General features: G+C 42.6%; 1 protein-coding gene across 11 annotated transcripts in view; it reads right to left on the bottom strand.

The window, feature by feature from the left end:
* The window catches only part of RBFOX2 (RNA binding fox-1 homolog 2), a 174,299-nt gene that overhangs the window by 20,066 nt on the left and 140,361 nt on the right, over positions 1-13,872 (bottom strand). For 8 of the 11 annotated variants that reach the window (XR_005104354.1, XR_005104353.1, XM_037388232.1 and 5 more), the window contains 5 exons: positions 8,249-8,341; positions 5,466-5,526; positions 3,029-3,082; positions 2,788-2,880; positions 1,538-1,670 (listed from right to left, as the gene is read on the bottom strand). Coding sequence is in view for 9 of the 11 variants with exons in the window: in XM_037388232.1 (XP_037244129.1) it covers positions 1,538-1,670; positions 2,788-2,880; positions 3,029-3,082; positions 5,466-5,526; positions 8,249-8,341 (434 nt within the window). In the remaining 2 variants the exon portion in view is untranslated. The remainder of the gene's footprint in view (positions 1-1,537; positions 1,671-2,787; positions 2,881-3,028; positions 3,083-5,465; positions 5,527-8,248; positions 8,342-13,872) is intronic. The other 3 variants (XM_037388235.1, XM_037388230.1, XM_037388231.1) reach the window with 3 other exon arrangements.

The raw sequence follows: 13,872 nt of genomic DNA, 5'->3' as shown, positions 1-13,872 counted from the left end.
ACAGCCTCTTGCTAGGAATGCTCCAGCTGTTACTCCCAGGGATGAAGAGCACTTCCCCCCTCCCCAGTGCAAGTATTTCATATTCTGCTAAACAGCAGCAGTTAACCTAGCTTTGCTTCTCTATTTCACTGTAAAGCACTCCCTAATAAAACCAGTCTGGGTCATTTTTAGAGCAACAGACAGGCAAGTTGCAGGTCACAGGCTATGGTTACAGGATACAGAATACAAACTAGGAGCAGTGGCAAAAAGAGGTGGATCTGAAAACCCAGAAGAAACACCCTGTTCAGAAGGCCAACATGTTCAGACAAGAGGTTTCATTTAAAGTCTTTCAGTGAATTAAATGTAAACATTCCCAGATTTGCTGGAGAGCAAAGCTAGACAGATACACGACCACTGCAGCTTGCTTCCTTGAGCTCTACTTTAAATATCAGACTGGACTCTAAAAAGAAAGGGCCACAGTAGCTTTCACCACTTAATCTGCTACAGAAGGTACTGCAAGCTTATCCAGCCTGTATCAGGCCAGCTCCTCGCACTGATGTGTGTGGCTTCCACCTCCCTTTTTAATAAAAGATTTAATTTTCTTCCCTTTTGGGGCTAGTCCAAAGGAAAAAAGGGTCAGTCCACGTAGAAGGATTCATTTCTACTCCTATTCTTTCTGAGAACATTGCCTGGAAAATATGGCAAGTAAAATTCCAGAGACAGGGAATACGAGTAAAACATCCTCAAAATCAGAAACAAAACAAAAAAGAGCTTGGAAGCAATTTGTTGATTTATCTGTTGTTCCATCACATGTAAACAAACAAAACCCCAAAACAAAATTCATATACAAACCCAGTTCCCTGTACTTTAAAACAGAAGAATATTCTTTTGTAACAGCATCTATTCCACTGCATTACTAGTGGAAAGTCAGAGGGCAAAGAACACTAAGGCCACGCATTCACCACTGCTTCATAGAACAGTTAGAAGAACACTGCACTTTCGTCCTCCCTGTACCCCAAACACTCCCAGCTTTAAATTAATGGACTTGATTAATCTTTGTTTTAAACCTTTTTAAACCGTCTCCAACAAAGAAAGCAAATCCATTGTGGGTAACTGGCTCTTCTGTGTCCTACTGCCAGATGGTGAGGCATGAAGGTAATCGATAATATTCCTCATTCCTGGATATGAAAACACAAACGGAGTGCAAAGAGCAGAACCTTATCAGAAATTTTAGACCTTCTCTCTTTGTGTCCTTCTCAGCAGCACTATAACATATTGGGTCAATGGAAGACGAATACCACGTGGACAAATTGAGAAACTGTGAGAAGGAATCCATCAACACTTTAAGCTGTTGCAAGTACTGAAAATTGTTTCAGTCAAGAACTTAAAATGGAAAAATTTAGATTTGCCCCCACTGGATGCCATCGTGTGCAGAATGCTCTGGCACTAGCAATATCCTGACTCTCACCATCCAGACAATTTTAGTTATTTTTTGGTTAACCGATTAGCTATTTGACACGTTTGTGCACAGCACTTTGCTCTCATGACCAGTGCTTACCCTGGGTAGGCAGGGATGGCTGTGGGAGGTACTGCCCGGACTGCCCCATACACTGTCCTTCCTCGGCCCCTCAGATGGGCTCCCCGAAATGCGGCTGCTGTAGTGGCTGCAGTTGGATAGGGGAAGCCTGGAACTGTAAAGACAGACAAGGTGGAGGGTGAAAAGGATCCAAGCTCCTGCCCAGAGAACAACGATCTGCTTCAAACAGAGTGACACAATAGCTCCACAGCAGTGGGACATTTTGCACCAATCCCGCAGAGGGGCATGCTTATAACCCAGCAAGCATCTGATAACATACTTCCTGCTACACCATGGCCTTTGGGGAAGAGGGGTAGCAGAGAGGTTTGGCATGCAAGAGGTTAATGCTTTGGCATGCCTCATCCACCACAAACAGGGTACAAATCCCCCCGCCGCCTTTTGACACCGCCATGCAGTCTGGTTAGAGTCTGAGAAGCGCAAAGAGTTACTATCAATATAGCAGGCGGCTCTTCCAAAACTGCAGAGGCTCTTTAAAATAATTTGTCAAGAGGCCCTTAAAGTCAACCAACTTACATCAGTCTCTTCCCTCCTTTCCCCTCCCACTCTTTGCCACCCAATCCTCTGTATGTTCATTTTAAAGCCTGAAAGACAAGATAGCCCATATAACAGCAGCAGAAATTTTCCATAAAGTGCCAGTTTACTGAGCGCCCACCTTCATTTAACAAGCGTGACCAGTAACTGGCTCCACGTATAGTGGGGCCTGCTTTATTACACTTAACACTGGAGTAAACTGGCTCGTGACGGAATGATGTAAAACCTCAGAGGCATCTGCAAACACGTAATAAACAGATACCGAGAGGAAAGGAGTCCCAGGGCGCAAACCCAACCCAACGTGCGTCCAGGTGCATGCCACTACGGGCCCTGCAGACTCGCGGTTTAGCAGCTTGTATAATATGTACTTTAGGGATTTGTCTGGTTTCTTTGATTTCAGAAAGGGGAGGGGGGCAAGGGAAATGGCCTGTTCCTCACATACACCCTCCCCTTGTTCTGCAGCCTCCTCATTGCTCAGAAACACCCATTCACCAGGACAGAAACACACTGCAGATGAACAAGTTACAGCAGCTGCACATATACTTTGGCTCAAGGTAAACTCATTCCCAGCAAGACCCATCCTTTCAAGTATATATTATACAGACTGAAGAGAAGAAGGGTAACAGGTCATCGTTAACTCAAGCACAGTAACAATACAGGGGCCAACGGGGGCTACTTACTGATTAAAGGAATGTAAGTGTTAATACCCCCCCTTCCTGACAGGGGCACTGCGGCGTCATTGCCCAGCGAGACATCTGCTTGAAAGCTGGACGCTAATTTAATTTCAAAAAGAATAAAACAAAACAAAAACAAAAAAACACAAAAAACGTAAAAAGGTTATAAAGAAACAGCAGATTGAGAACATAAACAAACACCACTGCAGTTAAACGGCAGAAGTGGAAGTGTCTACTTAAGCTCTACCTGCATATAACTCAGGGCCGTACACCGCTCCAACCACAGGACTCAACTTCCAACCTGAAACAACAAAGACTGCAGTGAATGCCAAAATCTACACCAAGAGAAGGAGCGGGCAGCATGGGTAGGGGGAACAGTCTCCTGCATGTGCCCCTGCTTCACATGCACAGCTCTCTCCAATTTCTGCTTCGCCTCAATCCCCCTTGGTGTAGATGGAGGCCAACTGCCTTTTTCTAATGTCAGGTTCTAGGTGCAGGTCACTGTATTGGAGGGAACAGCAAAACATCAGCTGATCTGCAGCAGGGCAGAGGCCCCCTGCGGGAATGCCAACTACCTTATATGCATACTCGCCACCAGCACCCTGCGACCCTGTGTTCCCTGCATGAACCTTGCTGCCAGCTCCTCTGCTTTCACTGGGAATGCTGCAGATCCAAAGCCTCTCAAAGCCACCAGCCCAGACTGTCATCCCAGGCCTGGGATGTGAATTTATAGCCTTAAATTCTCAAAACACTCTTCTGTCTTACTTGCTAGAGATTTGCTAAAAAGCAACAGTATCTGAATTTCCTCATTAACTAAATTACATGACTATGATACAAAAAAGCAATTCAGTCTATTCAGCTCACATTTTCTCCTCTCTGTTATTTTAGTATTTCCTGTCTTCTTTATGCTGCTTTTCAGGTGAAAGCCTTCCCAGATAATTGATTTTAATACCATCTGGATAACTGGCAAGAACTGCAAATCATCAACATAAAACCCACAAGAGAAAAGCACTCAAAATCATCACTGGGGTATGAGGAGGAACACATTTCCAGTCAGATCTTCAAAACCTATCATGGCCCCCCATCCCGCCCTTTCTATCCAGGAAGACAAAGGGTGTAAAGCTAACATCATGATCTGGGCTGGCTTCCACAAAGCATTCCTTTCAGGAAAGATCTCAGCTGTTCATTTAACAATCACACAGGTATTTTTATTAAAATAAATCCATACCCTTCTTCTGTCTTGGAGTCCTGATGCACTTACTGCACATTAACACCTCTAACCAGCCTAGAAACCGTATGAACAACTTTGTGAACTGCACCCATCACCACCACCCCTTCATCTGGTGGCAGAGTATCAACGGGAGATGTAATGCACACTCCCTCTGCAAGACTGGGCACGCTGCTGCTGGCTGCCCACTTGATGGCAAAATACTCAAGTGAGCGGTGGCAACGAGAAGACTGGGATCAACGCTCAAATTTGCTAAGTGTCACACAACGACTCGTCGGTATGCCTTAAGACTGACCTAATATTAAATACCTTTCTGTAACTTTAAAGCTGGCTTTAAATTGCTGGCTGTGAAAGCAAAATATTCCTGCCTGTTAGCAGGGTTTCACAAGTAAGCCAAGTTTTGTTACCAGTCACATGCACATTTTATACCTTTGTTTTCAGGACAATGTAATATGGCTGTGCTGCCTTTTGCTACAAATCTCCCGGTTCCTTTCAGACACTCAAGACTCAGAATCCCAGCCTTTCTGTCTGGCCCTGTTTTCCCAGTTCTGTAACCACAGTAAGATTTATTCACCAAGAGCCATGCAACAAGTCAGTAGCAGAGCTACAAATATAATCCGTATCTTCTGACTTCCAAGTCTTACATTTGTAATCAAAATGGATTCTCACTCTAGCAACTACCTATACACAGCTTCTGCCTTGATGAACCTGTTTGGGAACATTTTTAAACCAAAAAGAACTTTTCTGCCTGCTTCAGGACCAAGACTCAGATTCAAAATCTCTGTCAAAGCAGCATTCAGTTCTGTTGGGAGAAGAACGACTTTTTATGCTGTATATGCCTATGCAATAAAGTCACTGCACAGGCAGAACCACAAAGGTATCTCCACAAAACAGGGTTCTTCATTACCCAGACAACTTGGTCTTTTCTCTATTCAGGTTCACTGGAAAATGACTGAACACAGGCACAGCCTGTAACAAAAAGCAAGCAAAAAGGCAGTGCAGTACCTGTTACCCCAGCTGCTTGGGGGCAGCTGTACTTTTACAGTTAAAAGCCTAAACAAAAATATAACTAATCATGTATCTTAAGTTATGCCTCTGCATTCATATTTAGGTATCTATGTGGTGGCAATAAGACTCCGGAGGACTGCACGTCCCACTGTACAGCATCAACTTCCAGTAGTGGCAGGCAACCCATCAGTCCTTGGCTTCTTTACCTAGCTTGGCTACGTTAGGCATGTCACTACTACTCTGTCCCCACTTCTCCATCTGTAAAATGGTATTCCTTAATAAACGCTTAAGGGTTATACTGAAGAATAATGCTATATATTAGGATTTGTGGTGGTTTGTTGGTTTCTTTTAGGGTTATTTTTCCAGTCCTGCAGAGAGGTCATGACTTTTCCCTTTTGTCTTTCTTCAAACCTTTCAGCTTATCATTAGTACAAACAGTCTCTCTTACCATTTGCGTATGGTGTGACCATCTTCTTATTGGTCATCACTCGTGCAGTGGCGTTGTTAACCTAAAAGTAAGAAAGGGGATGGGGAGGAGAGGGAAGGAAGCACTGCATGTTAGGGAAAACTGTGGAAAACTCTTCAATACCACACACACACTATACTTCTCTAAGCAAAATAAATTAAACAACTAAATTTACAAGAATGCAATCTTTAAATTACTTTTAACAGTTGCCATTTAATAGTAAAAGTTACAGCTAAACGTGGCACTTTAAAATTATGCATTAAACAAAAGGCCAACGAGAGTAAAGTGCAGCTTCTCCGCTGCCCTGCCACCCCTTGGTGCATGCTTATTTTCAGCTCATTGATCGAAAGGGCATAACTTTGGCAGTTTGGTCCAGGTTCTGTTTGAAAGGCAGCGATAACTTCTGCAGCCCAGGGCAGGGGAACTGGACCAGGTGAAGCACAAGCTGACTTGTTTTTCAAGCTCACCATTGGGACTAGGGCCCAGCAGGTGGCTGGCAGGAATACTTTTTAGACAGAAAAAAGTAGCCTGGAGACCATCAGCTTTATATTTGAACTCCCAAGGCTTGAGGAGATACCTGGAACGCCACCAAGTGTTTGGACAGTCTGCGTTCACAGATTTCCTCCCACCATTTAAAAATCTCTTCCCAGATTGTTTCCTTGTCACAAATCTCATGGAGCAAAAATAAGAAATACATAGCAGTAGAGCTGGGTCTTTTTGTTTTTGTTTTATTGTGCCCTCCACCCTCTTTACAGAGCTCTGCATAGTTACAAGCAGTTTGATTGCTCAAGCAAGTGGAGTGTTACCACAGAGATGGTGCCGATAAAGAAAAGATGGACCAGTTTGGAAGCCAAGTTACTGCAGCCCCGTGTCAGACAGCCTCAAAGTTCTTGCAAGGAGGGTGAAGTCCTGATACAACATCAATAATTTATCATAACCCATGCCAAATGGGAATCGAGGCCAGGGTGAAGAAGAAGAAGAAGAAAAAAAAAAAGAAGGTATAAAAATAAAAGCTGCCTTGGGCCCCTAAGACTTACGGATGGTGAGCATAAGCAGAGTGGGGAGTCTGAAGCTACATTTTACTCTCAGACCCAAAACAATAGAAACATTACACATTTAAAAAGAAAGAATGGGAAACAACAATGATGAGACTGAGAGCATGCAGTTAAACACACACAGATAAAAGAAAGAAAAGAAAAAAAACCACAATTGAGTCAGAGGGTGGGGAGGGGAGTAGGGAGGAGATAGGGTCTCACAGACAATCATTAAGATGGAGCGAGTGCCTGAAATCAGCTGCTACAGCAAAGTGCAACACAAGCACTTAAAGGAAAAATTGCCAGAACCGATCAGGAACCACCAGTCAGCAAAGAGACCAACAGCTGCACTTAACCGAATAAAGAAATAAACCGGGAAGGGGGGGAGAGAGAAAGAAAAATAGAGAAAACAAACAGTAACAGCTACAAACAGGTCTCAGAAAGAGAGAGCAGCAGAAAGGGGCAGGAGAGAGAAAAGAGGAAATGGGTGCATTAATAAAAACCAGCCAAACTGGAGTTCAGTAACTCTGAGTAAGATGTGCAAGGGGAAATCACCATGAAGTCAGTAATCAAACAGCTCAGACTGCTACAAAACGGTATGTACATCCAAAGTCCAGGCGGCATTACTCAACAGCATTGAAAATAAAAGGGGGAGAAGGGGGAAGGAGGTGGGTGGGGACAACAAGTCAAATCACATTTCGTAGTGTTAATGTGAGATGGCAGATGGATTTTTTCTTTCTTAATTTTTTTTTTGTAATTTTAAGAAAAATTAAAAAAAAAAAGCTTCTTCTCTAGTGCTTTTATTTCACTTACCGCCAACTCGTACCATCGCCAGCATTGTGTATAGTTACCATGGAAAGAGTGAGTCAAGTGAAGGGCCCTAAACGCTAAACCATTGAAAAGGGAAATAAAAAAAACAAAACAAAAAAAAGGCAAAATATGCAGACATCTTACTCAAAAACGGCGGCTTTTTTTTGTTTTAGTATTTGTACTTTTTTTTTTTTTTTAATTTAAAGAAAGAGGGAGAGAGGGAGGACGCCAGTTAGCCTTCAACACAGTGGAACACCAAACTGGTCAGCACCAGGCATGCCCAATACATGGCCATGTTGGCCAACCAACATGAACCCTTCACTCCCCTGTAGTGAGAGCTAGAAACTTTAAGGATTAGCTTTCACCAAGCCCACTCCTGACCGCGGGCAGGTCAAGAAACCAGCAGCATGCAGAGCACAACCCACTCGGGGCTTCTGCCCCATGCCTCCCCTCCCCTCCCACTATGGGCACCATCTCACACTTGCATGGAGGAGAACTGGCCTTGGAGGAAAGAGAGGATACTGGCTGGCCCCCTGCTTCCTTGTTGGGACACAGAGTTAGATAGAAGTCGGACAGTACTCTTTCAGTTAGTTTTGTTCAGGCCTGGTAACAGGAAATTGGAGCCTCGCAAACTGAAGCAAAGGAAAAATCAAGACAGCAGAAGGGCAAAAATTTGGAGTGGGTGGGAAAAAAACTTAATAAAAGAAGAAAGAAAAGAAAAAATACCCAAAACAACAATAAAAATATTCCATAAGGGGTGTAAACTTTTATACATTTCAGTGCAGGGAGGTGAAGGACACAGACACAAACACACACGCACACACAAGACTGGGATCCAAATGTGAAATAAGTGAGGCAAGACACAAAAAGAAATCAAAAGAATAAATATAAAGAAGAAATTGAATTACTGAAGACATGCACCTCGATTTTACGGCCCTCTACCACGGTGCCGTGTAATTTCTCCCTGGCCCTGTCTGCATCAGCACTATTCTCGAAAGTTACGAACCCGAATCCCTGCATGCAGCGGGAGAAGGGGGGAAAACATGCACATCGTTATATATTGAAATACTGATCTCTAGGTAAATAGAGAAAAAATATCACAGTATGAAATCGACATCAGCACAACTCAGCAATAACCTCCTAGAGTCACATTGTTGGTTCATGCATGTTTCATAAACGAAAGAAATTAAATTTGATAAAATAAAGGAACTGTAATCATAAGAATAACAAGAGTAATCAAAAAAAAAAAAGAAAACATAAAAGCAATTGAGGCCAGACCAAAAAAGAAGTACAAAGTTACTCGAGACAATTCTTTTTTGTTGTTTTGTTTGTTTGTTTAAAAACACCAAACCCTGCTCCGACATCAGCAAGTTCATCAAGCCCAAGCGGGGCTTCTCTCCCCTCTGTTAATTAACAGACATGCTTTGCAGGACCCCCCGCCCGCCCCCAACACAGTACAGGACATGGACACTGAGCAGCACTTCGTTTTCTTGAGAAACTGCTACAAGAGCGAGCAGGGATCTGAGTTCACGCCTGGCACCAGGAATTCTGCGAAGCTTTGGGCAAATCAAACACTGAACCTTGCTTTTCCCACCTGTAAAATGGAGACAATAATAATTACCTACCTTAGAAAACTGTTGAGAGGAAGGGCTGTTTGTAAAGCATCCCTTGTAAGCTCTTCGGGGCACAGCTCATGTTTACTCCTATGCCTGTAACTTCCCTAATAACACGCATGGGGCCCTGAAAGCAAGCAGGGCTTCTAGGTGGCACCATCAAATAAATATCACTTAATGTTAAGATTCACAGTATCACCTATTGTAGTTTCAAAATTTTCCTGTCCTCAAGTACTGTGTTGGACTAGTGTCAATCTAAACACCTACACACAGATCCATCAGTAAAGGCAGGTTCTGCCTGACACTGCCGACCCACTGCTACCTCCCTCCCACCCTGCCACCCACCTTACTTGGCTTTGTTCTGAGATGGCAACCTCTGCGCTGTGGATAGCACCAGATCTCTGCCTAGTTAGATCACAAAGTCTGAGAAAAATTGACATGCCTTGCTTGGAACAACCCTAGAGGCTCGAGTACTACTAAAATGTCCCTTTAGTTAGATGAATTTAGGTTTACCACATCCATCAAGGCACACGCAACACACCTGTCCTATACGCTTATGCTGCTGCCAAGTCATGCAGTCGCTTAACAGGGCAGGGTAAGAGATCATGCTTCCTTCCACAGAGGTAAGTGCACTGACATTAAAACAGAGCCAATGTGACTAAGTGAATTAGGATTTTAACCAGTAAGAAATGGTATCTTACTACAGACAACTGTGATGAGAGATCTTCATGCCATTACAGAAAGTGGGGCCAAAGGAAAAAAAAAAAAAGCGCCAAGGAAAACACCCAACTTTGTTGCATTCTGCTTTTAGGGTATCTTAAGAACAAAAGTAACTGGCTCCTGTAGCTTGGTATACAGCAAATACCAGTTTAATGTACAGACAGTAATCTCTGCTGGCTGATACCCTCAGAGGCAGGAAGAACAAAGCTTGCATTTGATGCAATAGAAACTCCTGATTTTAACTGGAGAGCGAGGCAATGCGAGTGATCTACAGCTATGCCTCACTGGGGAAACCGCATGCTGGACTCACAGCCCCCTTCCGTACAGCTTGGGGTTAAGATATAGGAACTGAACACCCACCCACCCTCCCACCCCCCCCCCCCAAAAAAAAATAATAGCATCTTGATTTCCAAGCACTGTTAGCAACAAGCCAAGCAAGCCATCATTCTTCACGTGCTTTTTAAAGGTCTATACAATACTGATCTTAACAAGCCCAAGCCATTCGCACATGCTGGCCTTTATCATCCACAGCTAAGTTGCCAGCACAAAACTGTTACACATTTGTAAAATGCAGGTTGGTTGTTTTTTATCTTTCCCTCCCCTGAACAGCAATAATAAAAGAACTTAGCCAAAGTACTGCAATGTTGAAATCAACGAGAGTGCTCCTTTGGGCTCCAACTTAATAATCTAAAGCTTCAGATAATTTCATTTCTCCAGCTATAAATAAAAACCTATATAAATAACAAACTGATGCCTTTTTCAGAACAGCATAAAAGTTTTCTGTTTAAATGAATTAAAGTTGGAGCTACAAGAGATAGGGGCTAATAAAACAGCCCAACTGCATATAATTCATATATGTTGCAGGGAACTAAGGGGGTGGGGGTGCTGGGAGTGTAATAGCAAAGCTGATTATAACGGGATAGGGTATCATGTCTGCTTCAAAGAAGCCCTACAGAGAAAAGCAAGACTGAGAAATAGAGCAACACCTTTCCCTCTGGTTCTATATCATGGGGAAAAAGCATCTTTAAAAGGTTGGGGGAAGAGAGGAGGTAACGACTGCAAGAGGAGTCTATTTCCCTCTTCTTACATGAAAATTTCTGTTTGTTCTAGACAAGTCTGTGGAGACCGAACAAAATTTATGTCTTCAGTGATGATGTGAACTGAAAGCTGGATAGCAGAGGGAAGGCAGTTTTTTTAGACATTAATCTGTACAGGCTAGAACCAAACAAAGACTATTTTAATTCACATTTGTTTGCAATTAGTGCAGTCTGTATGGGATTTTAAAAACCACATTGTCATTAAATATCTTTAAACTGAATAGCAATTTTCAATATTTTTAACAAATTAACTCAAGGTAGGGTACAATCCACATGCAGACTATATAAGAATAATTAACAATGTGAATTAAAGCAGAATTAATCTGATTCTGAACAACATAATTAACCACAATTTTTGTTTTATTGACAGATCAGTCCTTAGCTTGTGCGACTCTCTTTGTTGAGAGCCATTTAATGTCAATGCTAAATTAACACTTCACATAGTTGACTATGGCAGAGCCAGTATTTGTGCCCCCTTGGTTTGTCATCTTAATGCATCTCTTGGACATTTGAATTTTCATCAGGAAAAACAGATGAGACAAGCTTGACATTTTTGTTATTTAAGTTTAAAAACTAGCAATGATATATATACATATTTTTGATGTGGGAGAGAAAAAAGCACATACATGTATTTTTAATTCCTTCTCAGAGATGACCTGTAAAGAATAGGGATTAATTTGTACCTAAATACACATACACCAAACAATTCTCAGTTTTCCCTCCCAAGGTCGCCTTGCACTTGGGTGGGGGGTGGGGGGGGCACGGAGAAAGAAAGAAAGAAAAAGAGGTGGCAGAGGTCCAATATTTACTAGCTTAGCTTTACAGCAGGTACTGGTTTGCTCCATAGTAGTAGGTATGGAGGCAGAGGAAGGGAAGATACAATTCCTGGGTTAAAAAAAAAAAAAAAAAAAAAAAAAAAAAAAAGACTTAAGGTTTCTAAAATTTTATTTAAACAAAGAGCTTAGGTTTAATAATGCCATTACGATAACAAGGCTGAAATTCTCAACAACTCCTCTCCACCAGCAACTGCCAGGAACTTCTTCCAAGCAGAAAATAAGTTTAAGCCTCAGAGTACCCAGTGAACGCTAAATAACCCCAGCAAACATTTTTAGGACTGGCGAGTAATTTGCAGTACCAGACCAACCCCTTTTTATCCAAAGGTTTATTCAAAGGGCCTGAAGAGACCGAGTAACTGCCACCCTTTTAGTCTGGCCTCAGACTCTGCAATAAATAACAAGCAACATGATGAGCAGTGAAAAAAATAATAAATGTATATATATAGTATTTGAATGTTTCCATCTCTGAAGAATGAGAAAGAAAATTTACCATGTAACCGTAAAGGGAGAAATCAAAAGCAGACGGTTCTCCTGGGTGTGGCCAGAACACAGAAATTAAACAAAAAACAACAACAACAAAAAAAAGTAAAATAAAAAAAAGGAAAATAAAATAAAACCAAAGGAAACTAAACAAAGCCCCTTGAAATCCATGCATTGTTAACCCTTCATTTGTCATGGAGTTTAGACCAGTCACCTCAGCAGCAGCATCTTTGCCTTATACCACTGGAGCACGCAGCCAGCTACTGGCCTTGCCATCATCAGCTGCTGTGCTTGTTTTTAACCAATTTTTTTTCTTTTTTTCTCCACCCCCCACCTTATTTCCATAATAAACAAACTTTTTGGAGCCTGAAAAAATGGCCAAGGAGACAGCAGTTTAGGCTACATGTTTCCAAGGCATTTGGACAGAGTAGGAGGGTTCAGCTATAATCCACCTGAGATGAGCAGGACTGAATGCACTGACAGAAACGCAGCATGAAATTCAGAAACACATTATTCAAATCACACACACAAACACACACTTTAAACTGGTGAAGGAATCTACATAAACCAAGCTGCCACCATTTCAGCAGCTCTTCCAGCTCCTCCCTGCCTCCATGCACACTTTGGGTGCACTGAGGCACATACGCATAAAGCACCCATCTGTGCTTTCTGGTGAATCGGATGCAGGAATTAAGCTGGCTAAAAACCCATACATGTATCTTCAAAAAACCCTGCAGGGCTATTTTCAAGCTGGATCATTTCCCCAGTCCGTCTCGTTGCATTGCTCCACTGCCAATCCCTCCCTGCAAAACTGAGGAGGGGGCAGAGGCCAGCAGGAACCGCAGGAGCCCGGCCACCACCGCTGTGCAGCGAGAGCTGGGGCTTCGGAGCAGCTCCAGCCAACTCGGGTCAGGGGCTTCACGGCCCCGCGTTGTCCTTGTTGTGTGTTCTTCCTCCTCCCCCACAATCGAACAGTCGTGGATCTTACTGCCTGGTCTGCGAGTTCCATAGTTAAACAGGCAGAAGACAAGCTCATGTCTCTCAAGCACTCCCTCTCCCTGCTGCGTCAGTTTTTCTGCTAATTTAGCACCCTGGATTCAGCTCCCTACACAGTGAAACGAGCGCTACTGGGAAGGCACTCCCACAGGAGCAGTAAATCAGCTTATACTATGAAGCCATCAACTTCAGTCTTAATTATTCAAGCTTAAATAAACCAGTTCAGTGTATGGACTAATTTAACTCATTAGTTCAGTATTGCAGAGTTGAAGGCATGAAACTGTACTTCACTGAGCTAGGATAAAAGAGACGCAGGTCACGTCTCCTTCATGCCACAGGCATAATGAAGGCATGCGGTAACCTGAGAAAGAGACAGTGGTCACTGGTACTTCATTTGTTATTAAGCCTCTTTGTGTTAATAACACTATTTGTATTTCTGGCTCAACTGATGGCATCTGAACAAAACCTATAAAAATCAAATTAAAGTGAAAATAAGACCTCTAATTTATTTTATGTAACAAGGGGTTGTACCCCCTTGACTGAGTGGAAACTAAGTCCAGAACAGGAGTGGCTCAGCTCAAAGCACCTAATCCATTCAAAGATGAAATAAACACACATGCAAACATACAGTCTTTTAGGCACAGTTATCAAAATCTAAATTCATATTCTTACCTTAACCTACAGTTAACTGCAAACATAAACCCCTAAGCATTTGCACACAGCTTTCTGCACAAATTTTTAGTTAGCACAGTTTTACTTAGAACTCTACTCACCGATAGATGTAGTTTCTTTGTGAAGACAAG

Source organism: Falco rusticolus, chromosome 5, assembly GCF_015220075.1.
Source record: "Falco rusticolus isolate bFalRus1 chromosome 5, bFalRus1.pri, whole genome shotgun sequence".
NCBI classification, from domain to species: domain Eukaryota; kingdom Metazoa; phylum Chordata; class Aves; order Falconiformes; family Falconidae; genus Falco; species Falco rusticolus.
The sequence above is the reverse complement of the archived record's forward strand: the minus strand, read 5'-3'. Positions and strand labels throughout refer to the sequence as shown.